Here is a 25,559-nt window from a genome sequence, read left to right as displayed (position 1 = left end):
GCTTCCCCTAAATTACTGCCATTACTTTTTTTGACAAAAGTAGTCAAAAAAAAAGGACACAGAGGTGGGAACACTTCTGCTAATAGTTGAGATAATTTAGCGCATACCTGTCAAGTTTTGGATTGAGAATATGGTGCTACTGTCACAGTCGGTTGAAAAGTAATGTAAGTAGGGGGCTACAGGTGTTATGACAATACGGGAGCCCAGCGGGAAAGGGGAGTGAAAAACAGGAATTTACTAGCCAAAACGGGGCACTTTTGACACGTATGAAAATTTTAGCATTCAGCGCTTTTTGCCAACTCTGAAAACATTTAGCATACTTAGCTTTCCCTAAATTACTATATTATTTTACAAACTGGTCAGTAGTTTTCTTTTTTAAAAGAAAGGCATGCCATTTTCTTAATTGTTTGAACATGTTCTTTGGACAGATATGTCTAAAATGCTAGCAGTTGGGCACAAAACGGCAAACAAATTCAGCATGAATAAAAACCTTATAACGGCTGAAACATGGTGTCATGGTTTGGGGACCTGTCCAGGGACCAAGTGTTTCATACGAGACTGTGCAAAAATATAATTAAAAAATAATAAATAATAATAGAAGAAAACTTTGTGGGCCAAGTCAAATCCCAGATGTGGATCTCATAAGGGTGTCCTAACTTTTACCTCAGCTATGAAGCACATACATAATGAGTAAAACAAGGTTAATTTTTAATGTTTAAGCCCATTAATATCACTTTATCTCCCAGAGATAAAAAACAAAACAAAACAAAACAAACAAATGTGTGAAGAAGTCAATATTTATTGGGGTGTTCTACTTTTTTCCACATTAACTTTTCATAACTTCTACATGCACTTATTTCAATATATAAAAGCAGACAAGTGAGACCCTCCACAGTTACAGAGGAGGGAAAAACCTGACAAAAAATATGATCTCCAGGAGTTGCTAGCATGATTCGGTAACTTAAGTTCTGTTTCTCAGCTGTGACTCGGTTCAGAAGACGTGGTACAGAGCAGCGTGAGGACAAGAAAATGGTATAGAAGTAAATGACAGCGGGGAAACGAGTCTCTTCACAACCATTATACAAAAAGCTGACATCACTGTGGAGGATTCTCCTCTTCGGATTCCTCCTGCTGGCTCTTCGTCTGAACAAAGTAGAAAGAAGATTTCAATGAAACATTATTAGAGAGCAGATGTTTAAGAAAAAACCCAACCTGGTGGTAAACTTCACACATTTAGAAAAAAGCTGCGTCTAATTCGTCTTTACTAGTTGACCTATTTTGTTTTTCACAATGGAGGAAAAAAAAGGCAGTAAAAAAAAAAAAAAAAAGTAGTTCCAAATAATTTTGAAATCACTAAAAAGATGAGATATAATCAGTTGTCTTTTTTTCTTTTTAGGCAGAGGTGGGTACACTTCTGCTATTATGTTAATAATGGCACTCATTTTTTGTTTAGCACTTTTGCTCATTTTTAAAATGTTTAGCGCATTTAGCTTCACCTAAATTAATTTTTCCAAATAAATTCCAAAACACAAAATTTTCTTGGCCATTTTGAATTCCTCCGGCAGTTAAACTTTTATATTTCTGCTCTTATTTTGAAGTGGGTGTAACAGTTCCATTTCCTCTCACATTTTTTTTCCCCCTTATAACTTCATTTCTGGCAACAAGCATAGAGGAACAAAGTAAAACAGACTGAGAACAAGATATAAATACAATATTTAAGGACACAACATGTAAATTATAATACCAAAATTAAATTGGTGCTTGAGGGTTGTAATCTTTCAAGGGCAGATATAATTTTTATTCAAATTAGCGGGTTAACAGATTAGCAGTTTAGCACTAGTACCTGCCCAATACTGTACTGGTGTACAAGCAACTTTTTAGCTAGTTTGGAAACTGCTTTTAAATTCTTTTTATATCTCCGTTGCATTTTCTAACGTGCAGACACCATCACCCACCAGCTTCAGAAAGTCGATGAGCTTGTAGGCGTCCTCTCCGGCGGACAGGTCCACGAAGTCCCGCGGGATTCTGTAGCTCAGACACGGACTAGGCTGCACCGTCACTTCGCTTGTGGTGTAGCGGAACGCCGGGCCGTCCTGCCACACAAACCAGCTGTCACGGAGGGATCCGAGTCGGTGTCGCGAAAGCAGTGCGCTGTGGGTAAAAACTGGGTTTGCTGACCTGCTGCTGGTGGTCGACGACTTCTCCAGACATCAGCTCGTCCCAGCTGAACAGCAGCGAGTCGGTCACCTCTCCGAATGGGTTCAGGTCGAGGAGCCACACCCTGCCCTGCAAAAAAAAAAGAAAAAGAAAAGAAAAACAGTGCTTAAGCTTCCTGTTCAGCTTTAGTCACATTACAAACACTACTGGGGTTTTATATGCAAAAAGAATTCAAGCCAAGTTTCAAACTGTGAATCAGGAGGTACAACAATACATGATTGTTTTGAAAATTTACATCTGAGAAGGGTGAAAATCATCACAATATTGTTGTTTTGAGATCATTTTCAAGAAATACATTTTGATAATGGCTCTCGAATTTCAATTAACTTTGATTGGGTACAAGAACGCTGAACGCTGGACCTGGAAGACATTTCAACTATCCAAAATAAAACAAAAGCAACAAACACAAGAAAATGAAAACCAATTTAAAATATGAGGTATGCATCTTCAAACCCTTCTTCCACTGTAGCTCTGGCTAAATTTTTAGTGTTTTTGTTTTCCATAAATATATAATTTAGGGGGGCAAAAAAAGATGCAGTATAGATTTTTTTGTTTTGTTTTTGTGTTTTTAAACTTAAAAACAGAATTAAAAGTTACGGTCTTACATTTAACCATCAAACTTTATTTTTCATAGCCGGGGTTTATATAAAATGGGCAATCTGTTGCCCTGAACAAATTTTATTTAGCAGCGTCAAGGGTCAAAACCTACAGCGTACAACTAGGTGCTGCCTTCCGTTAATCTATCGCAGAAAACCTTCATAAAACTCAAAGTTTGTGTTTGCATCTTGACAAGAGGTCTCCTAACATAGATAAAAGTTACCTGGCTGTCTCTGTACACGTCAAACACAACTGGAAGTGAGAAGAAGAAAAAAAAAGACAGACGTTATTTCACTGTTTTCTTGACTTTCACACAACAAAGGAACCGTTTGAGATGAAATATTAAAATTCCAATACAGGAAAGAACCCAGACTCATTAATCTCCCCCCCCCGTTTCCATCCGCGTAATTAGCTCATTTGTATCACCGTGAATAAATAATGACTCACAGTCCTCGTCCAGGAAGCGGTACTGAACGTGCTGGCTGAAGAAGTCCTGGATGGCCTGGGAGATGTGCTGCTCCTGCTTCAGGATGTGCTGGTAGTACTGCGTGTAGTCCCTCTGGGAGACGGCTGCCGGATCGCGCCAGACACACGCCAGTGAGCGCAGCTCAGCTCAAATTGGATTTTATAATTAGCCCGCCGAACACAGGGCAAGGCTCGAACTCGGCCCGCGCTCCAGTTTTCGGAGGCGCACGCCGGAATGCTGCTTCGGCAGGAGACGCTTTCTACTCATGCTTTTGATTGTTATTCAGATTTTTTTTTTTTCTCATAGAGCGTCCAAACATCTGCCGGATGTTATGAAGCGTGAGGGTTCGTGTCTTACCAATCAGTTTGTTTTCTTTGACGAAGCAGCGAAACTCTCCGCCAGGAATTAGCTCCGCCCACTTCCTCAACACCAGCTGAGGACACAAAGACGCCAACCGTTACCATCTAAACCAGGGATGCAACTAACGATTATTTTTACTTAATCGATTACTATGACGATTAATCGGAGAAAACAACGTTTGTACAGTCTGCATGTTTTTCATGTAGTCACTTAAGCCTAAGCAATATAAATATAATGCACATAAACATAATTTTTAGCATGTGAAGAGTCCTTTCTGCTCAACTCATTGATACAGTGTAGAGTTAGTCTGATGAATTTTTTTTCTTAATAAAGCAAAAGTTGCTTATTAGGAGATCTTGTTTTTCTTTTTTTAGAGATTTTGAACCATGTGATCCTAAAACTATCCCACTTGAGAAGTTCTGGGTGAACATATTTACAGAAAATCATTTTTAAAATCTTATAAAGAAATGTGTACATTTTTTGTGCTCCTCTGAACGTTGTTCTTTCAGCAAATACATTTTCTTTTGAGCCTGTATGCTCCAGTTAGCAAATAATTGGTAAATTAGCTGACAATTTTTTTTTTCTTGGACGATTAATCGAGATTAATCGTTTCAGCCTTAATTCAAAAATACTAACTAATTAGCATTAAATATGACGGTGTTGTTGACATTTATCTATACCAACTGGTCTCCATGTTGTATTTATACTAGCTTCTAGCTTCTGTCAATACTATCCATCCATCCATTTTCTTTCACCCTTGTCCCTTAGTGGGGTCGGGAGGGTTTCTGTCAATACTAATGACACAAAAATGAATAAAAACGACAGATAGAATCTCCTCTGTGTTTTTGTATTTAAGCACATTTAAGAACCTGGACTTTTAATGTTGGGCTATTTATAACCTGACAACCCAGAAACTGTGCCCTTTCTTTTTACCACAAAAAGGAAACATTTTTTAGAAAATTAATTTTTTTCAATTTTCAGATGTGATTTGTGTTTTTTTAAATCAACCTGCTGCTTTAAGTGTTTTTGTGTGCATTAAGAAAGCCTCCTACATATGAATACACTGGAGCTGAAATATCAAAACATATTTCCAAATTAAGACTAAAGTACCTCATAACTGATGACGGGATCTGGAGAGTCCTGGTCGCTGCAGTGAAGGAACCTGCAAAGCAAATCGCACCAAGGCTAGTTAGCGGTTTAGCTAGCAGTGGTCTTCATTTTACATTGATTTCCTATGAGAAGGATTCATAAAATTCATATTTCAGCTTTTTTACTTATGTTAAGCTGTTGTCTCTAGTCCTCATATCTTCCTGTAGTTTCTGAGGGTTGCCATGGTGCACAGCTGTGCAGTGTTTTTCTTTTTTTTGTAGCTTTTTATTCAGTAGAACAGTATAAAAACATGTAAAACAAATGTCAACGACTATTTCGTATTTAAAAAAATCTTTCTAGACAATATATATTAAATATTTCTCTGTAACTAGTACACTTAGCAAAAATATATCAAATTGGTATCACTGCCAGTAACAGCAGAATATACAGCTCTGGAAAAAAATGAAGAGCCAACCCCACTGAAAACCTCCTGGTTATTCCACCAAATACTGATTTCTGAACTCTTCCTGAGTTCAAACATTAGTACTGCTGTTTCTAAAGGAATATGAACTTGTTTTCTTTGCATCATCTTTGTTATTTTGACCATTTCTCCTTTTCTGCAAATAAAAACAAAGTTTTTGCTGGAGAATTTGGGAGACTTGTCAGTAGTTCATTCATAGAATAAAAGAAAAATGTACATCTTACTCAAACACATGCCTAGAAACAGTAAAATCAGAGAAATGGATCATCTTATGTGGTCTCTTAATTGTTTCCAGAGCTATATCTACAAAAGATCACAAGGGAAGACAGAAACAAAACCACTGTAAAAACAAAACAAAACAATTAAAGCAGAAATAAAAATAAAATATAGGATTTACAGCAGATTAAATTCTAACATAGCTTAGAAAAAAATTTTATTGCAGGGGCTGTATAATTCCCCCCGCCCCCAAAGATTTACATAATAACAAAAACAAATTTTGTAATGCTTTTCCAATAGGGAGAACAACCGGGCGCGTTCTTACGGCTGCGTGAGGTCGTGTGTGATGAAGTCGGAGCTTTTGAAGAGCAGGAAGACGTCGCTGAGGCTGCGGCACTCCAGCGAGCTGTTCAGAGCGATCCAGTTGGCGTCCTGTCAGAGGTCAGAGGTGACAGAAGCTTTACCGGATGCTCCGCTACATTAGCAGGCTCAGCCGTCTCTGTGTGTTTTACCCGCGGAGCGCTCCAGTTGAGTTTGGGGAAGACACACCCACCCAGGGCGTTGATGGCCTCCAGCACTGTAGAAGTGAATTCTGGGAATTCGGGAGCCTTGGAAAAGGCATCACAATTATATCGCCATAAGCAATATACACTCAGTAGGTATAAGTAGACAATGATGCACTGTTTTTTTTTCATTAGTAGCATTTCAACATAAGTTCAACTTAAAAACATTTTTGTGAAATAAATCCAGAAAATCTTCCATGTTCCTTCGTCCGGATGAGACGAACATTCCAACAAGAAAACGCGTCCACTGAACTACTTACAGTGGCTATCGCTGTCGTCTCGTCATCCGACCACTAGAGGGGAGCAGAGAAGCAACGGAAATATGAAAAGAGTGAGACTCAGCGGGAAAACAAATCAGATTTTAATGTCTGTGGAGGAGAAATTCAAACATGTGGTGGCAGCATGTTGCTGTGATTGTGTATAATAGTCATTTATACAGTCGTCCACCAAATGTAAATTGAAATTTTGACCAACCCAGATACACACACTTAGAGCAGATTCACACTGAAAAATGGCCAGATGGTCCAAATTTAAAGAGCAAAACATAAAACATAGCATATGGTGCTGAAGACGTAATTTACTTTATTTCCTCAATGTTAGCCATTAACTGCACTATATAGCCTAACATTCTGTTTATTTATAAATCTTTTTATACCAAAATAATGTATAATTGTGCAAATTCATGTTTCTAAATGCACAGAAAATTTCAGAGTGCACTTTGCACTGAGTCGGGTAAAAACCCCTTCGGTCCACAGGAGCTGTTGTAAAAGTTCATTTTCTGACAGACATTCTGTTGGGAGACAAAAGGACCAGAGTTTCTTCATTTCCTTTAATTTGATTGGTGGAGAAGAGGTGCTTTCATCTGTATTGACCAGCCGATGTTGGAACAGAGACGGCTCCAGTACAAAGTGAACAAAAGTCCTGAACTGAACCTGAAACTACCCTGATAAACCATCAGGTTTCAAAATGTGCTGATTAATGCTTCATTTTTCACTCGTTGCAAACTTTAGCAGACCACATTCAGATGAGGGTACACTCTGTGCTAACTTCTAATTGTGCTAACAAGCTAACCTCTTTTCCCTCACAAAAGCTGCAACGGATGATGAGTGAAGTTTCTCAAAGTGACCTTACCTGTACGTCTTCCTCAGCATCTGACTCACTGTTGTTGGTTTGTATCGGCTGAGAGTTGTGATCACTGGGGAGACAAAAGGAGGTTTGAATTAAACTCCAAGACCCGCTCACAGCCAGATCCAGAACCTGTTCCACCCGTTACCCTCTGTCTTCTACACACTTTCATTTTCCTTCTTTTCAGAGTAAACTAGCATTTCTCCAGGTTCTCTTCCTGCCACCTCCTACTGTCCATATACATCACAATGTCATCTGTAAACAGTATAATCCACCAGGATCTCTGCCTGACCTCACCTGTAAACACAGCAGGACACGCAAGTGACTTGATGAAGAAGCTATCTATCACTGTTACAGCACACCTCGCCACTGTCTCACTAGATATTGTTCATGCATAAATGTACAACTAGCCCTACAGATGAAGATGGCCAGTTTTTACGGTAAAACTCAAACAATTTTTAGCTTGATGAACCCTAAACAGACAGAATCAGCGAACACCAGGCCTGTCACAATAGCAAATGTAATAATGAAAGTTCATCTTCTCAAAGACGAATAATCTTTCATTTTCTAAATAGCACTTAACCCTGGAACAGGAAAATATTCTTCCTGTGATGGCTGCAGCCTAAAGTGCACCCCTACCCATGTCTTACGTTATTTGTCTTTTTTGGGTTTTTTTTGGATGGGCTGAACTGAAACTAATTTCGTTGCGATGAAAATAAAGGCTGATTCTGATATTTTAAATATCAGAAATAAAACACAACCGAAAATAATACATAAAATGAAAATAAAAACCACACCTAACTGAAAAAAATAAAATAAAATAAAACTGATCAGGCCTCTGTGAATAAAATTGCTCATCAAAAATATATTAATCAGACAGGAAATTATTGAACTAATTTTTATTTGTGCGATTAATTGCTTATTGCGACATGTTAAGTGAATGTTTAACCTTCTTTAAAGGTTATTAAAGAAGAAAGAAATATCAAAATGAGCCGATTTCAATCACAGAAAAATGTAAGAATATAGTTTACAGAAGCATAACGATTTAAATAATTATTTCCTACAAAACATTTTCGATAATTGTCTATGTTGTTTCTGATCCCCATTTGGACTTTTACTTGTCTGCAATTCCAAGTAAAGCTCAGCACCATTGTTAATGAAAACATGCACCAGTCCACTTTCCATTCCGGGGACTGTTCCATTTCTGGTTGTAGATTTTGTGTGTGTGTGTGTTTGTGTGATTTCATACCTTCCAGAGACTACCAGTGTCCCATCGTCCAGTAAATAGTCTATTACATTCTGAGGCAGTGGAAGGATCAGACTGAGAAACGAGACAGAAATTAATCAGAAACAGACAATGAAAACAGAGGGAGCTGCTAACCTGAGCTGGACAAATATTTCATAATACAAACAACAAAACAGAATGTGTCTTGTTGCTAACGTTAGTCGTGCTTTACGGTAACAGAAACAAAAAACCGCTGCTAGCCTCTTTTCCGACTAAACCGTTGGCGTTTACCTCTTTATCGTGTGCTTCTTAAATATCGGATACCAAACAGAGAACTGACAGTGGACAACTTGCTCCTTCTTCATGCTGTAAGATCCTGAGAAGGAAACATGTCCGTCGCTAAATGTCCTCCGAATCCTTAGACCGTTTTAAAATTGCCATGGTCTTCAAAATTCGTTTACAGCCTCAAAATATATATATAAAAATTCCCATTCGTTTAAATACAACAGTTTATATTTATTTAACTTAAAAAACTGTGCATTGTGTGAAATGTTTTCCTTTTTCTCGAGGAGCTATTTTGGAGATGCACACAAGGACGTAAAATGACTGCGTAGGCGCACATAGATCGTTTATTAGTGTGATGATATATTTTTAAACTTTTTAAACTGCACCCCCCCCCTCCCGCCCCAAAGAAAATTACAATTGCAACAAAACAAAAAAACTCAATTTAATCATTAACAATTTCTTATAAATATATTAGACGAAAAATTCTCAAAAATATTTTATTACTTTAATTTGTTTGCACATGGTGTCATCACAAATGGCATACTGAACAACAGAAACACACCTACAGTGAGACACAATGGTGGCAGCAGCATGCTGTGGTGGTGATACTATGTCCTGTTTATAGCCAATTTAAATCTTTTAAAATGGAAAGAATAAAAGTAAAAATTTGTGATATATTTTTACAACAGATAAAAGAAAAACATTTCTTCTGAGTCACTGATATGGTTAGCAGTTTTGATTTAAACAGAAAATGAGGGGTTTAAATAATTATCCAATGCTTCTCTTGACTTTGTCTGTTTTCATTTACAGATAAAGTCAAGAGCATCAAATTACGTGCTGATGTATTTATCTACCAAAAAAAGTTCAGTAAAATTGTTAACACTTTAAATTTTATTGTTAAAATATGTTTTTGCTGTAACTTAAGTTTGGACATTAAAATAAATAAATAAATCAGATAAAATAAGACAACAACAAAAAAAAAGCTCGTCTATGACGTTTTCCCTACAAAAGGGAGTGGTGTCAGAGTGACTCATCACTACAACTTCACCCTCTTTACCCTGCTAGTTAAGCACGGCTAGGATTTCACGTGAGTTAAGTTTAGTTTCTTTTAGTTGAAAGGAAAATATAATGCTTTAAATACGTAGACTACGAAGCCTTGGGCCACTTTCAACTGCAGAGCTTACAGCTTCTGCTTAACGGACAGAAAACCGGTCTGAACCAGAATAATGTTGAATAAACAGGGACAAATTGACAGTTTTTGTTGTGTTGTTGCAGCTAACTGGATAACTAAGGACTGTCTTCAAGCTTTAAAATGCAACTTACGGCTTTTAAACGATGTTTGCTTACACGTATAATTAACAGTAGGTTAATTTTGTACAGGCTTTCTGACTGGACGTTCCTGCATTTTTTATAGCGAAAATGAGCAACTCCGAGGACCCTAAAGCGATAACAACACCACATATAATCAAAGAAGAGGTTTGTTGAGTTTTTCTGATACTATACGACGAATAGGAAATGGTTGTAATTACTTTTAACAGTTGTGCATATCAATGCTGTCAAATTTTAATGTGGTGAATATTACATAATTATAATTAAGAATGTTTAAACTAGAAAAGTCCTGACCAGTCATTTTAGAAAGTTTTATGAAATAAGAGGTTTTTTGGGGGGTTCTAGTGTTTTTTAGGGCCATTAAAATAACTTAATATTCAGCATTCAAATGTATTCTAACAGCGCTGACCCAGGATTGACTGGGGCCCTGGGCAGGACCAGATTTGAGGAACCCAATTATTGATTAGCTACCACAGCCCCATCAGCCAGTTTCAAACAAGAATGTGTAACAAGATGTAACTGCTTAAAACAAGAAGAGCAACAATTATTCTGCTGAATACAATTTTAAAAAATGTCATCAGTTAAACAGTTTCTCTTATTTCGCTCTAATACATAGCTACACAAAGATCTGGAATATTCCTATGCAGTGCTGAACATTAAAACAATTTTATTAATTTATCGTGTGACACAGCATGTTAATGAAACTGATAAATGCAGGTTTTAATTTCAAATAAGACTGACAGTGCATGTAGCCTAGCAGGCAATATGTCGGGCCACCATTATTTAGCATTTGAACGAGATGGAGAAGAGTTTGCAACCAGTGGTATGAACTTGGCTCACATTATTTCTTGGTGGTACTCATACATTTTTGTACTTTTTTCCCTAATCTGCAAATAGACTATCCACATCAATATATGGGTAGTTGAGAAAGTCTCATTATGAATCCATATAAAGTCCTGCGATTCTTAAGGGAGTTCAGTTCATGAACAAGTTTTGAAATGATATCGCATTGATCACCATGATCACCTTTTGCGATTCTGCTCTTAAAGGAGTAACACAAGTATAACAGACTGATGTTAAGTGGATAATAGTGGACCTACCAACGGGTGGTGTTTATGTACAACGCATTGCGGTCTCATAAAATCCTAATAAGTTGCTTTTAGTTTAATGGAACAAAACATTGAATGAGTTAAAGGAGAACAAACTGTTCATTCCACCTGTTGTCTTATCAACTGTTTGTGTTGCAGGTGTTGGCAGAAGGGAAATGGGTGAAGCTGGAACAGACCACATACCTGGACCCTGCAGGAAACACCAGGTGGCGCTCAACCTTCTTACATGCTATAAAGGGCCATTATTATGTAAAATCGACTTTTTTTTTAAGCTTTCTATCTTGTTATGGTGTTATTCCCTCACCAAAAACATACCAGGAGTGTTGCCTTGATTCTTTCAGGCGTATTTGAGAAATTCTTTAATCTCCATGGCAACCACTCAGCTGTGTAAAACGCCTGGGTGGACCTAGCCCCGCCTTCAAGACAGAGCTCCTCCTGAAAGCTGCAGTTTCCAGGTTTCTGAGCTTCCGCCTTATATAGCAACCCTCCCAGGGACTCCCCCACTCAGCTCCTTCAGACTAGCCAGCATCGATTAACAAACACCTGGTGGAACTCCACATCATTATAGAGAGGCTACTTCTCGGTGAAATGCTGGTGAAAACGTTGTTAAAGCGTGCATAGAGGAGCCGTGTTGTGATGACTGATGACTGCTTGGAAGCGGAGTTTCTTAAAGAGACAGAGACCCAATTCAAGGCATTAAATTACAAATCAAATCTCTTTTAAGTTATATCTGATACATAGAGGATTTCTATAACAACTGAAGTTCTTAAACTTAAGTTGGTAACATGGTTACTTGATTGTGCCATAAAATGGCACTATGTGGCTGGAAAATAAATACTACTGCCCCTTTAAGAAGTGAATCAGTGGCTCATGGTGTTTCTTCCTGTCTGTGTTTGCAACTCCAAGAACCTGGGAGACGGCGAAGCGGACGACCAGGAGGAGCAACACGGAGGCAGACGGAGTAGGAATCATTGCGTTGCTGAAGCGGACGCTCCATAAAGACTGCGTCGTCATGGTGAAGCAGTTCCGTCCTCCAATGGGAGGCAACACCCTGGAGTTTCCAGCAGGTCCCGTTCTAACAAACCAAAACCCTCCATATTTTAGGCCTCTGAAAAAACCTGTCCCGTTAACTAACCTCACCCCCTGTGTTCAGGCCTGATCGATGAGGGGGAAACGGCAGCGGTGGCTGCGCTGAGGGAGCTGAAGGAGGAAACCGGCTACAAAGGGGAAGTGGTGGGAGTGACTCCAGGTATTTCTACACAGTGATGTGGATCTGATTGCAGTAGCTCCTCTATCTTATCTGAAGCCGGTGGGAGTGGGATGACGGTTGCACGTTGTGACTGCAGTGACCTGCCTGGACCCCGGCCTGTCCAACTGCACCACCCAGATCGCCCTGGTCAACATCAACGGAGACGACGTGGAGAACATCAACCCCACACAGCAGCTGGGTGAGGACACACTGGTCCACAAACACACCAATAGTCAAACAGTTATAAACTGACAACCCAGAAACTTTTGTATTCAAAAGTTTCTTCAGTCAAAACAATAAATATTTGGAAATAAAGTGACATTTTAACAAGAAACTTCTGCAAAAAATTCAAAACAAATGTGAGCAGAGGTTTTAAAAACACTTAAAAAATTCATATAAAAGGCAAAAAAAAGGGAAGAAAAAATGTAATTCTAAGGTGATTGAAGAAGCTAAGGAATTTAAAAACTAAACGTATGTTTCAGTTTAACAAAAACTCCAACCTTACATACATACGTTTTTCAGGTTCTGAACAGGTTCTTGAATTCTTGACAATACTTGAATTTGCAATCTAATATTTGGCTAAAAGTCTAAATTTGGAAAATGTTATTTATAGTTTAACCCAGAACTCAAATTTCTTTCTCAGTTTTTCTTGTTTTAGGTTAGTTTTGTTGTGTTTCTGCAGGTAACTCTCACATTTCTAGCCAGAAATCAGATTGTCAATAAACATTGCATCTATTTATTTTCTAGTGTCTTTCCCAGGCTTTCTACTAATACAACTGAAAACAAAATCAAGAGATTTTCCCATTAAAATCCTTCATTAGTACAAGTTTAGACATTGAAAAGCAAAATAAAATTGACCAGTAGGTGGTGCTATTGTGAAGCTTAATGTTTAGATCTAACCTGAGATGTATAAAATGAATCTTGCTGCTGCCTTTCAGAGTCAGGAAGTTATTGCTTCTTAATTTCTATACTGAATTAATAATCAGGAAGTCAGACATTTGCTATAAAAACAGGACTTCTTGCACTTTTCTGACCAATGAGAAGCTTTTAATTCAAAATAAAAACATGGCAGCACGACATCAGTCTGCAACAATTGGCTCTAAATGAATCTGGAGACTTGCACGAAAAATGACTTTACCCATAATGCATAGCGCCACGTGGGGGGAACATCAACTGTTAACATAAAAAGATGATTTAGGCTTATTGATTCCACACGACCTAGACAAATAAAATTAATTATTGCTATAGCAACTGAGGGGAAATATGACACCTGTCTGAAAGTCGGCTCAAAATTTGGCCATCTGCATAAATACGATCCCAAACACAGAAGCAACTGCTTTGAGTTGCTGCAAAGCGTTGCCTGTTTTAACATGCAACAGGTGTGGCCCACTAGCTCATCATCCGGCAGTCCAGCTCCATTTAAAAATCTCTGAGTTCATGCTCCAGCTCTTCATCCCAGCCCGGAACAACGCAGGTCAATAGGTCACCTGTGAACTCTGTGCGGCATTCAGCTCTTCCAGTGGCTTAACCTGGCTCTCCTCTGCTCTTTTCCAGGTGACGGAGGTGAGTTTCATCTTGTTTTTTCCTTCACGAATGCATTTTTCTCTCTGGACACAAATCATCACGCCGACCTCGATCGTCTCTTCCAGAGTTTGTCGAAGTTATCCTTTTACCGCTCGATGAGTTCCAGTGCAAAATCGACGGTAGGTTTTCGAAAAAATGACTTTGGCCCAGGCGTGAAACACGTTCAAGTTCGTCTCAGTGAATTAGCATGAAGCCGAGAATTTTTTATATTAATCTGATAAGTGGTTTTAGCCTTCAAAGCTAGTTTAAATAAGTTTGAGTTTTTGAGTGAAACTGATCTAATATAAACATTTGTTGGACTGCTACTGTTAATGTAGCTAACCCTGATTTCTTGCCTAGACCTGATCCGGAGGGAGAAGATCATTGTGGACTCCAAAGTTTACATCTTTGCCATGGGAATGGCTCAGGCCTTCTTCAAGCCCAGGGAGCTGCCCGTCTTAAAGCAGTGATGGAACCAGGAAGAGTTAGTCTTTACTGTGACACGTGCCTTTGGATTTGAGGATTTTCCTTATTTTGATAGGAAATTTTTGGAAAACGTATGGATTTGTGCTTATTAATCTAAATTAATCTGATATTCAAATATTGGTCTCGTTAGTCGTTTCAACGAAGCTGTAAAGAAATAATGAAAGAGAGCAGGATCTAACCATGTTCACCTTTGCTCTCAATGTCTTTCATTCTCAACATGAGATTTGTTTAATGCTCGACATTCCTTGAGTGATGATTAGGAACACTTAATTGCATCAAACCTCTTTTTAATGTAGTTCTCAGGAAACATTCCGTAATAATTGCTAACATTGTTTTCAAAGAATCTTGGCACATTAGTTGTTATGGTGAATGTTAATATACCTGATGATGCACTAACAATGTGGGAGGGTGTTTTACTCTAGTGTACGGTTATGGTAATGCCAACCCAGTCAGCTGATCGAGTCATTCTGTACCCAAGTTTGCATAAAGAACTGACTGACCAGTGAATAAAAAGTGATTCTACCAGTGTTGTGACTGGAATGTGTGCTTTTTATTTCATGTTTTTCTGCAACGGACTAAGTGCTGACAGGTTAAAGACCCAGTTAGAGGAATGAAGATTAGCCCTGGGCAGAACGTATTGTGGGAAAAACGGAAATCAGGAAAGCGTAAATGAATCATTACTAACATACTTGACACCAGAGGGCGCTCTTTCCCCTTTCTCCACTCTTGCCACTTTCAAACGTTTGACGATGGCGCTGAAATCCCAGCTGTACAGGAAACCAAAGCTCACTAACGTGTAATTATGTTAGTTTATTGTAATTAATTAACTTCAGACCACCTTGCATTTTTTTCTTAAAATGAAAATGTGAAATACTCAGCTATGTTATAAAAATGATGCTATAAAACCTCAACCATGCACTAGTGGATGTTTGTCTCTTAAAATCCGACAAAAAAACTAAGAACTAGTGGTTATAATGTGACAAAATGTCAAGTCCAAGTTTGTTTATGTAGCAACTCCTGTGCCTTACGAACCAAATTCAACTAAAATCGAAGACAACATGCGATAAAAATGTACAGCGTGACCAATGTGGTTCGAACTCAGACTTTGGATGGGACGCCATCCATTTTCCTGGAGCATGAATTAACAGAAGCCAAGATGAACTAAAAGGCTCAGCTTTCAGGGACTGAAAAAGAAGTAGCATGAAATTGAACCCTGCAACAGGAAGTCAGTGTAGAGAGGCCAACATTCTGAGTATGTGCTGCTTTCTTTGTGTACCGCTGCGGTTTTGACCAACTGGACGGTTTGAAACCGAAGGAACAGAGATGCAGCTGTCCAATCTGCAACAACAAAACAGATGAATAACATTAGCTGGAATGGCTTCTGTGTGTGTGTGTGTGTGTGTGTGTGTGTTCGCCGCTGGAGATGCACCAGCACCACTCATGATCCCTCTACGGATAAACGTGTAAGATAGAGAATATGGATTAGGTACTTAAAGTTCATGTATTTCAGTAACTAAATTAAAACACATCTATATTAATTCTCTGCAGACTCACATTTTAAGCTTAATTTATGTTAATTATATCATCTTACAGCCAGGGGTGAAAGTAGGCGGGTACGGTCGGGTACTGCGTACCCCTAAAAGATTTAGCGGGGGTACATCCCGGGCACGAGACGCCTCCCTGTACCTCCGTCCGACACGAGACGCCTCTCGAGCCTCCGTCGGTCCTGGCATCGAGTTGCCTCTCTGTGCCTCCATTGACCTCTGCCCCCGACCTTACCTTGGTAATTATTTTTAATCATATTCAATAAATGTGAATATTACTTAAAAAGGGCTGCACGGTTGGTAGCACTGTTGCCTTGCAGTAAAAAGGTCCTGGTTCGATTCCCGGCCCGGAGTCTTTCTGTGTGGAGTTGGCTTGTTCTCCCTGTGCATGGTGGGTTCTCTCCGGGTACTCTGGCTGTGTGTGCATGGTGGGTTCTCTCCGGGTACTCTGGCTGTGTGCGCATGGTGGGTTCTCTCCGGGTACTCTGGCTGTGTGTGCATGGTGGGTTCTCTCCGGGTACTCTGGCTGTGTGTGCATGGTGGGTTCTCTCCGGGTACTCTGGCTGTGTGCGCATGGTGGGTTCTCTCCGGGTACTCTGGCTGTGTGTGCATGGTGGGTTCTCTCCGGGTACTCTGGCTGTGTGTGCATGGTGGGTTCTCTCCGGGTACTCTGGCTGTGTGCGCATGGTGGGTTCTCTCCGGGTACTCTGGCTGTGTGTGCATGGTGGGTTCTCTCCGGGTACTCTGGCTGTGTGCGCATGGTGGGTTCTCTCCGGGTACTCTGGCTGTGTGCGCATGGCGTAAAGTGTGGGAGGAGCAACAGCAGCGCTGAAAGGCACAGGCTCCGTTAGAGCCCCTGAAGAGAGGAGCTAACTGTTAGCTGTGACTCTGCAGCACAAACAAAATACCCTCCAGTAAGTAAATACTCAAACCAAAAGACATGTAACACATTTTATTTAGTTTCACTGCTCAACAGGAAGAAACACATTAATAAAAATCAGACTGCAGTTTGTTCATTTCATTACTTTGGCTGAATCATGATAAACTGCCTTGTTATGCATGAAATCAAAACTAGCAAAACTGGCTACATTGCTTTAATAGACATAGCTTTTTTTTGTTTAAGGTAGCAAATATCTCAATTATAGAAAGAGCCTTTAAAACCATGCATTAAAATCTGAATATTTTTCCATAAAATCCCTGGTGCTTTGAGCGTTAAGTTGAAGTTATGATACTTCCCAGATATTCACCGACCAGGTTCTCAGCCATCCAGGACATGGGAAAACCAGAAAAGGTTTAAAAATAAAACAGCAAGTTATAATTTGAATATCACATAACTTGTATTGAGAGCCACTACAATAAATCTATTTATGGGGAATTTTATTAAGTGTAGTCACTCATTAAAACGTATTTTTATTTAGTCTTAATTTTTGCAGAGAAGATTAGATCAGTGAGACTGAATCAAACTCATATCTAAACAACATTTGGATTTTAGTTTGTTTTAATTTTGGTTCCTAAGGGTTCCAACAGTTTGTTTACTGAGAAAAACACGTTTGTTGTACATTAACACTTACTAGTCGCTTTGGTTCCTGCAGCTTGAACTCATGAAAAACTTTTTGAATCACGTTACAATTCACTGTAACTTTTCTGACCCCCTCAAAATTACGCTTAAGAAATTTCTTTGCTTATTGTCTCCCCAATAATGAGATGGGATTTACTCCCTTGGCTTCACTTTAGCTAGTTATCTTAGATAGAAAAGTTGGCTGGGACTGTTGCACTTACTGTTAACAGGAACCGCTAAACTACAAGAGGAAACTTTTTAACATTTGTCTTGCAATCAAAGGATAAAAGGCCTAGTGTCAATATCTCGGCTTACAGAATTGCCAAAAATGACCATGTGTTTTGTTTTTATGTAATTTAAAGTAATTTAAGGGTATACGCACCGATTAATGTTTTCAAGGCAATGTAATAACAGCTGAAATTAGTCTGTTTCTGTTTTTAAAGTCAAATAAATTTGCAAGTGAACTGTAAAGCAGTGTGATAAAGTATTATAGTGTGGAAAAATTGACCCCAGGGATAGAATTCAGTGCCAAAAAAGGCTAGCCCAAACATTGTTGTTCGACTTGAACAATAACTAAAAGTGCAATGGGTTTTTTTTTTTAAACTGATTGGACCTAAGTCACTGAAGAACTGAATGTGAAAAGCATATTTTTAAAGCTCCTTTAGACATCAGCTTCTGGACATTTGAATAAACTAGACCTCAGGGATTTCTCCCAACCGTTCCCCATTCGTTATCCAACGCCACATGGTTCCGATCTGCTACAGTAGTGCACTTGGACGGGAAAAGTAAGCAAATGTTGCAGGAATTTCACATTTGTCGCCTTCTTCCTAACTGCTGTCGCATAAGTTATAGAATGGTGGGCTACTTTGGTGGGTGGGCTCTGAACAGAGCGTAAGAGAAGACCAGATGCTGATTGGACGTGGTCCAGTCTCTTTGAATTGCTTGGAAGAGGGGAAAGCTTGTCCTGTGAAGCACATGTGAACCAAAGAGCTCAGTGGAGTAGAACAGAACTGTCATTGTTCTTGTAAAGTGTGTCTGTTTGTCTTAGATATACAGAAAATCTATGAATTGGCAAATTGTCCACCTCATTTTTGAGGTTTTCCACAAATGGAAATAATTCTGGCAGTGCTAGCCGACCAGAAAGCTGGATCTACCGGACGGCGGTGCTTTAGTCCTTTGATTTATGTGGAACTAAACGTCGTCATTTCTAACAGTTTTCAGCTTTCACTTAAGTTGCAAAGAAGTTGAAGATCGAAACCAGGGGTTTTCTTTAGGAGCAGAACAGATCTGGCTTTTCTTTCAATGCAAGGGAGCATCTTGTTTTAAAGACCTTCCTACCTTCATTAGATTACAATTATGTTGTTCCTATGAACGCTCCTCCTGTCTGCATGTTGGAGAATTAGGGTTCATAACGTCTAAATCTTTCACTCACCACTGGAATTTATATTTTCAGGTGAGTTGACTGTCACAATGAATCCATAGACTAATGCAGTGGTACATTTTCATCTATAAAGGTATTGTTGGATTGTTCCCACCTTACTTAGATGTTACTTATCCACACTTAGCCTCTAATCATATTTAGCGTCCAGCCACACTTAGCCACACTGAGTTTTCAACCACACTTAGCATCCAGCCACACTTAGCATCCAACCACACTTAGCATCCCACCACAATTAACAACTCTTAATGTTCAGCTGCATTTAGCCACATTTAGCCTCCACACTTAGCATCTAGCCACAGTTAACAACACTTAGCATCCACTTAGTGTGGCTAAGTGACTAAGTGCGCCACTTAGCCACACTAAGTGGCTAAGTTTGGCATCCAGCCAGACTTAGGAATACTTAGCATCTAGCAACACTTAGCCACACACTTCTCTCTCAGGACTTTCTGTCCTTCAGGGTTCCATTAGTGCAATCACAACTTGGAAATAAAAAGACATGTTCTTAATCTGCTCTGTCAATAATTTCAATCTTATACAATTTGATCTTGTTTTTAGGCCACATTTCCTTAGCTTATTAAATTGGGACAGTTTATTTACTTGTATTTGTTTCAAATAGGTTTCTCTCTCTGTCTCTCTTTCTCTCTCTCTCTCTCTCTCAAGTGAAATCTTGGATCTCAGTCAGACCCAAGGGTTGAAAGGTGGATAAAAAAATTAAACTATCAAGTCCCTATGGTTCAAACCGTGTCTTAAAATTCTCCACTCCGATGAGCCTCTTTAAAGTGAATATTATCCAAAAACAAAAATTTAATACAGTCTATTACAAGAACAGCCCTGCCCATGTTAGAGTAGTTTCGCTACGTTAACGTTGATTTCTTTCTTTGGTACCTTTTTTTTGGTTGAACACCTTCGTCCACATGCTTGCTCCCTTCATAGCTTGTAAGAAAATAATATTTTCAGTAATGATTTTCTTCTTATTGCTTGTCCATAAAGGCAAGATGTCATGATCTGTAGGACCGTTGGGTTTATTCGTTTCTATTTTCATAATCTTTTTCTCGTCCATTTATTTAGATCTTGCCATTTAAGTGAATCCATTTGTTAGTTAATTTATTCACCTATGTTGCCCCTTTATTCACTTAGCTTAGTATTTATTCTTTTCCTTGTGGTTCTGGTTTCCCTGTGTAGCCTGTTCCTCCTCTTCTTTCTGATTTTTACTGGCGGGTGACATCTAACTGTATTATCGCCATCTACTATGCTGGAGTGTGGACCAGAGTACCTCCCTTTAATCTAAATTATTATTCTATATAATCCTGTTTCCTTAAAAAAAAAATTAATAACTGTTTTATTTATTGTATGTTTAATTAATATCTTATTAAGTTTTAATGTCTCTATATCATATTTCTTCTTTCTACTTACTGTATATTTTTCACAGTGAATTATTACACGTTCTACTGTTTCCATATCCCTGCCACACTCACAACTACCTGTTGGATGTTTACCTATCAGCCGCAATCTTGTCATCACTACTTGCTTTTTTCGGTTTTCTCCAATTATTTCCATATTCCCTACTTTCTTTTGTATATGAAATAAATGATGACCTTTAGTTCTTTCCTCCCGCAATTTGAGCCTGTTCCTCAGTCTCTTCCAATTTCCCCTCAGCTGTTTTTATTTCATTCTGATTGCCTCCATCGGCGCGCTCATTCCTCTGTGTATTTAATCCTGGTTAACCTCATTGCTCTCCACTACTTTCTCTGTCTATCCGCTGAGATTTGTCCTGCTGTTCTTTGCAGGCGGCAGTTTTGCCAGTCTCTCAGTTTGTGTTAATAAATCCACTCTCCGTGTTCATGTTAAAAAAGTGGTTACATTTTAAGACACATATGTCTTAAAATGTATGTCTTGACTAATACAAATAGAATATATGAGATTTATTTTCTTAATACATAGAACATTTTTCTTAAAATAAGAAAATTTTACGCTATTTCAAGAAATTCAGTGTCAAGTAACATTTTCTTTACTTGAGATAATTTTTCTTAAAATAAGATAATATATCTTACTCGTATAAGTAAAATTGGCTTGTTTTAAGTAAAAATACACTAATTTTAAGATATTTGTTGGTTTATCTTGGTTAGATATTTTTTCTTGTTTTAGGAAATCTTGACAAGATAAATTTTCTTGTTCTGTTGGCAGATAATTTTTCTTATTTTAAGAAAATTATACCCTATTTTTGTACTTTTTTTTCTTGTTTTTGAAAGGGGACTTTTTGCTGTGTACGAGGAGAAGAAAACAAAAATATTTCAGCAGTTTAACAGACAGTTCTACAAATACATTCTCCCTTAGAGGACGTTTATAATCTCGATGTGGCCCGAAATGAAAATGACTTTGACACTGCTGGTCGTGTTTGGTGTCTTCTGAGTTGGAACAAAATGCAAACAGGAGGACGGAATGGCCATATGAACCAAACTAGACAAAAAAAAAATTCTTGGTAAGGTTTCGTGGCAAAGTCGCTAAGACAAACTGATGAACAGAAACAAAAATAAATCCAAAACTTAGGTTGACAAACTAAACTAACAGAAGGAATGAGCTAAAACAAGAAGGAAATGCAAAGCAAATCCAAAAACTCAACTGAACAAATGGAGGAAGTAAACTGGAATGGGGATAAAATAATGGAAACTATGAAAGCAGAAGTCCACAACAGGAAGGGGATAAGACATCGCTGCCCTGGCATAGAGGAATTAAACTGCCTTTCACAATCCTGACAAACCAGCAGAGACAAAACAGGAGTCACATGTTTCTGCTTAACTCTAGTTTAGACAGGATCCACGGAGCTTGTTAACGGCCAATAGGAGTCCAGTAGAGCTTTTAATGGAAACAAATGCTTCCAGCCAACGACTCCCCACACACACATGCACACGCACGCACACACACACACACACCACTGACACACATTACAAAACTCCACCGACTCCCTCCAGATTCCAGCTAATTATTAGCGTATGTGTGCAGCGGTGCATTGCATTATGCAGAAGAAACTCATTGGAGCAAAACAAGAACTGTATCGACTCTGCCAGCATGTAGCTTTCATTGGATCATTTATATCATCTTTTTCAATATGTATCACTTTGAGTTATTTACTTAGCTACTGTTATGAGCTATTGTAACGGTGGATTCTGAAATTAGTTTTAGCATTTAATGCTCGCATGAATGCATGTTTTATGTTTTAGTTGATGCTTTTATGGAGACCCAAACCTCCTCCTGGGATAAATAAATCCTTTTTTTTTCCTTGGCTGGCCACAAGATGAAATCATGTAGTTGTACTTTGGCAAATGACGGATGCTGGCAAACATGATCAGAGAAACTTGCTTCCCCCGAGATACGACCATTTAAATCCTCGTAGTGAAATGAACAGTTCTCCATAACTCATGAGTCTTTTATGAAAACAACCTGGAATGAGGGATGGGAGCTAATAATGTGGCCTGGCAACAATACAAGGAAAGCGGCTGCAAACTGTCAGTAGATACGTGTTGAGATAGAAGATAGGCGTTAGAGCAGGTCAGATCGTTGGTCAATCAAATACAGAAGCACTTGTTTGTAGGGTTTCTGTAAAAAGTCTTGAGTTCCAAGAGCACCAGAGCAAAGAGATGAAGGTTCACTTGGCTTTTTTTCCACATAAATGAATTTATTTCAGCGATATAATCACCAAGTTTAACATTTAACTTAAACATGTATGTTTGCTGCTGTTTTTTTTTTTTATATTTAATTTGAAAGTGTGGGTGTGGAAGTGACACCTCTCAGAAGCAAAGAAAACAGCATGTAGTTGCATGCCAAGTGCATTTCCTTCCAGGTATCTCAACTTTCTGAGTTGCATTTTCTTGTGAATATTTTTTTTTTAAATTTGCACTACAAACAAACCTGTGAGCGAGTGAGTTTTCCTCAAATAATCTGAAGTTCAGTTCCATGGCAGAACATGTTGCTTTGTGTTTTGGAGCATCTGGTTCCCAAGCAACAATCTGCCAATTCATCAACAGGTCATGGGGAAGAGGAGCTGAGAAAGTTCAATAGAGCTTGTGGCCAGAGCATTTTTGCCTCATTTTGCAGCCATCAAACAGTCACGTTATTAATACTCTGAGGACGTTTTCATCTCTTCCCTCTCTGAAGTTCTGTAAATCTCTCTGGGATCGCATCACGTTTCAATTAGACTTCACCAACTTCAAAAGAACAACTTGCTCAGCAATGTCTGCGCATATTTAATTCAAACAAGGTGTTCGCTGCAGCTTGTTAAGACTGCTCCAGATGTACAAGTTCAACACTGGTCAATGAAAAGGAGTGCGAGAATTATGGAATTATGGGCGCACACTATCCCGGATTGCACCTCAGGGGGCACCCAAAGCATCACTCATGAAAAATGATCATAATAAAATGTTAAGAACATGTAAAGCATGTTAACAGATGTAAGAATTACAAAGCCATCATGTTTTCTGGAGAAAAATATTTATCTCCTGGTCCGTTCCATTGTACCGCCATCTCAAATTTGGCAGACAGATGTGTTTGGACAAGGGCTAAAGGAGTTGGGGTAAAAAAAAAAACTAGACAGTGGAATTATTTTACTATTGCGGACAAAAAAAATATATAGAAAAGCACAATTTTACATGCTGTTGTTCACTACTGGAGCAACATTAAACATCTTTGAACAAATGAAAAACATGAAAATTAAAACAAAATCAACAAACATATCAGAAATGGCCCAATGTTCAACCTGATGCAACTGACCGGCTTCAGAAATGAAGTACAGATATGAACTCTGAACCGCAGTATAAGTACTGTGTTACTAATGTTATATTAAGTGTGTGTAACTGTCTTTGTAGTAGTTTATTTTTTGTAAAGGTCATTAGCAGTGACAGTAGCTTGCAACAGTAGTTGTTGTCACGGCTAATCAGGACCCAAATAAACAAAAAGTCAGTTAATCTATAATAATACCCGTCACACCTGTCGCAGGTTTCTATTGAAGTCCATATGCCCTCCAAATATGCTAATTTTTTTTATTGCAAAGCAGCTAATCGAAGACCGCCATGCATTTTCTGTGGCTTCTGATTGGCTGTACCCCTAAGAGCAAAGATAGGAAAGACAGTGGATGTTTTCCTCTATGGTAGTGCTAAGACGATTTCTACTATTAAGGTATTTTAAGTTATATTTGGTGTCTGAACTTTTACAATAGGCAGTGGAAGTGTTTTTAAAGACCCAATAGAAAATAAATAAATAAATGACTCATTCTGGATCATTGCAACATTTACTTGCTTGATTAGTGCATCTCAATTTAGATTTTAATAATCACATTGAATACAATATTTTAGCAACTTATGTGTAGAACTGTGACACTTTTACAAATGAATGGGCTTCCTAGTAGAACAGAGGTTACTGTAATCTCCTCCCAGAAGGTTCGGCTCTATGTGAGGTCTGTATGCATGGGTTTACTCCAGCTTCTGCTGTTACTTCAAAAACAGCATGCCAGGTTAACTATGTATTCTAAACTGACTGAAGTGTGGCGATGTGTTTCTATTCTGGCTCCGTTATGGTCTGCTGACACATCCAGGCGACACCCCACCACTCATTTGTTTACTTTAAAGTCGGGCTATAAGGAAAGCGCCTGCTAGAGTTTACATAGGAATAAACAATCTGACTGTAACATACTCAAAAATTCCAAAATCATCATCCGAAGCAGTTCATCTTCGAAATTAGTGCTGGGAACTTGCAGAAATGTGTCAGAGCTCACATAAGAATTACATCCCATTTGGGGAGGAAGTTTACATCCTCCAGAGACAGGAGGATGTAAACATCATTAGTTGCATGTATCCATGCAGGCGTCCATCAGTTAGAGACTTTCATAAAGTTGGCAGATGAAGGTCATTCTTCACCATTTGACAAAACAATGGCAGCTAAATCAAATGAAAGGTCAGATTAGATTTTACTCAGCAAACATAGAAGAAGGAAATGCTCTGGTCCCAAGAGAACTAAATTAAACAGTTTGGTCTGAGTGCAAACCATCCCTAAGTGTGGCAGAAAACTAGACGTATTACCCTAAACGTAACATTGCCACAGTGAAACGTGGTGGCTTCATCATGCTGTGGGGACGCTTTTCTTCAACAGGGACAGAGGCATACGGGAAGATGGATGCAACCTAAAGATGGAATCCTGCAAGAAAACCTGCTAAAGGCTGCAAAAACATTTTCTTTTACAGCCACGTATCATTTCCTTCCACTTTCATAAATAGGAACTAGTTAATATTGGTCCAGCACATACAATCCCAATAAAATACTAGTTTGAGACTTAAGTGTAAAACAACATCGTCAATTTTGGCTAGTTCAAAACTCAAACAGCTAGCATAGTTCTTCTAGCTAGATAGCTGCTATCGGATGCTAATGCTGTCGGACCGAAAATACTAGTTGGTGACTTCAGTGTCAGAAACATTGTCAGTTGCTTTTGGCTAGTTAAAAACTCACAGCTAGTTCTTTTGCTAGCCACTAACTGTCTAAAGCTTACCGTCATGTTTGTGGCTTCAGTGTAAAAACAAATATTGCGTCAGTTGCTTTTGTCTAGTTCAAAACTCTAACAGCTAGCATCTAGTTCTTTTGACTAGCTAGCCACTAACCATCTAAAGCTAAGTG

The 25,559-nt window shown here is 38.6% G+C and overlaps 2 protein-coding genes across 3 annotated transcripts; one reads left to right on the top strand and one right to left on the bottom strand.

Moving 5' to 3' along the window:
- Window positions 1–779: 779 nt before the first annotated feature.
- cdc123 (cell division cycle 123 homolog (S. cerevisiae)) lies at window positions 780–8,764 on the bottom strand. The gene is made up of 13 exons (XM_008401449.3): window positions 8,631–8,764; window positions 8,364–8,435; window positions 7,121–7,184; window positions 6,250–6,282; window positions 5,939–6,034; window positions 5,752–5,858; window positions 4,751–4,802; window positions 3,638–3,713; window positions 3,262–3,384; window positions 3,038–3,066; window positions 2,179–2,286; window positions 1,956–2,093; window positions 780–1,143 (listed from the first exon to the last, which is right to left on the bottom strand). The coding sequence occupies exons 1-13, from the start codon at window positions 8,702–8,704 to the stop codon at window positions 1,096–1,098; spliced, it is 1,020 nt and encodes a 339-aa protein (XP_008399671.1). The 5' UTR covers window positions 8,705–8,764; the 3' UTR covers window positions 780–1,095.
- An 807-nt stretch (window positions 8,765–9,571) lies between these two features.
- On the top strand, window positions 9,572–14,887 carry nudt5 (nudix (nucleoside diphosphate linked moiety X)-type motif 5). 2 transcript variants are annotated; one of them, XM_008401446.3, is made up of 9 exons: window positions 9,572–9,711; window positions 10,005–10,100; window positions 11,201–11,268; window positions 11,969–12,129; window positions 12,216–12,311; window positions 12,409–12,510; window positions 13,866–13,874; window positions 13,961–14,014; window positions 14,235–14,887. In XM_008401446.3, exons 2-9 carry the CDS (start codon window positions 10,044–10,046, stop codon window positions 14,342–14,344), a joined length of 657 nt encoding a protein of 218 aa, XP_008399668.2. In that variant the 5' UTR covers window positions 9,572–9,711; window positions 10,005–10,043; the 3' UTR covers window positions 14,345–14,887. The 2 variants fall into 2 exon arrangements, with proteins under 2 accessions (XP_008399668.2, XP_081460278.1); XM_081604152.1 differs by having other exon boundaries at window positions 9,626–9,711; window positions 10,039–10,100; window positions 13,866–14,014.
- Window positions 14,888–25,559: the final 10,672 nt, after the last annotated feature.

This window comes from Poecilia reticulata, chromosome 23 (assembly GCF_904066995.2).
Source record: "Poecilia reticulata chromosome 23, P_reticulata-male-v2, whole genome shotgun sequence".
Lineage (NCBI taxonomy): Eukaryota > Metazoa > Chordata > Actinopteri > Cyprinodontiformes > Poeciliidae > Poecilia > Poecilia reticulata.
This window is presented reverse-complemented; position numbering and strand designations above follow the sequence as displayed.

Bases quoted from the DNA above. Each gene is read 5' to 3' on its own strand.
- cdc123 (XM_008401449.3), bottom strand. From the start codon at position 8,704: ATGAAGAAGGAGCAAGTTGTCCACTGTCAGTTCTCTGTTTGGTATCCG. The intron at 6,283-7,120 runs GTAAGGTCACTT...GCTCCCCTCTAG, and splicing joins ATGCTGAGGAAGACGTACAG to TGGTCGGATGACGAGACGAC. The intron at 4,803-5,751 runs GTAAGAACGCGC...TTTGCTTTGCAG, and splicing joins ACACACGACCTCACGCAGCC to GTTCCTTCACTGCAGCGACC.
- nudt5 (XM_008401446.3), top strand. From the start codon at position 10,044: ATGAGCAACTCCGAGGACCCTAAAGCGATAACAACACCACATATAATC. The intron at 12,130-12,215 runs GTCCCGTTCTAA...CCCTGTGTTCAG, and splicing joins CACCCTGGAGTTTCCAGCAG to GCCTGATCGATGAGGGGGAA. The intron at 14,015-14,234 runs GTAGGTTTTCGA...TTTCTTGCCTAG, and splicing joins GTTCCAGTGCAAAATCGACG to ACCTGATCCGGAGGGAGAAG.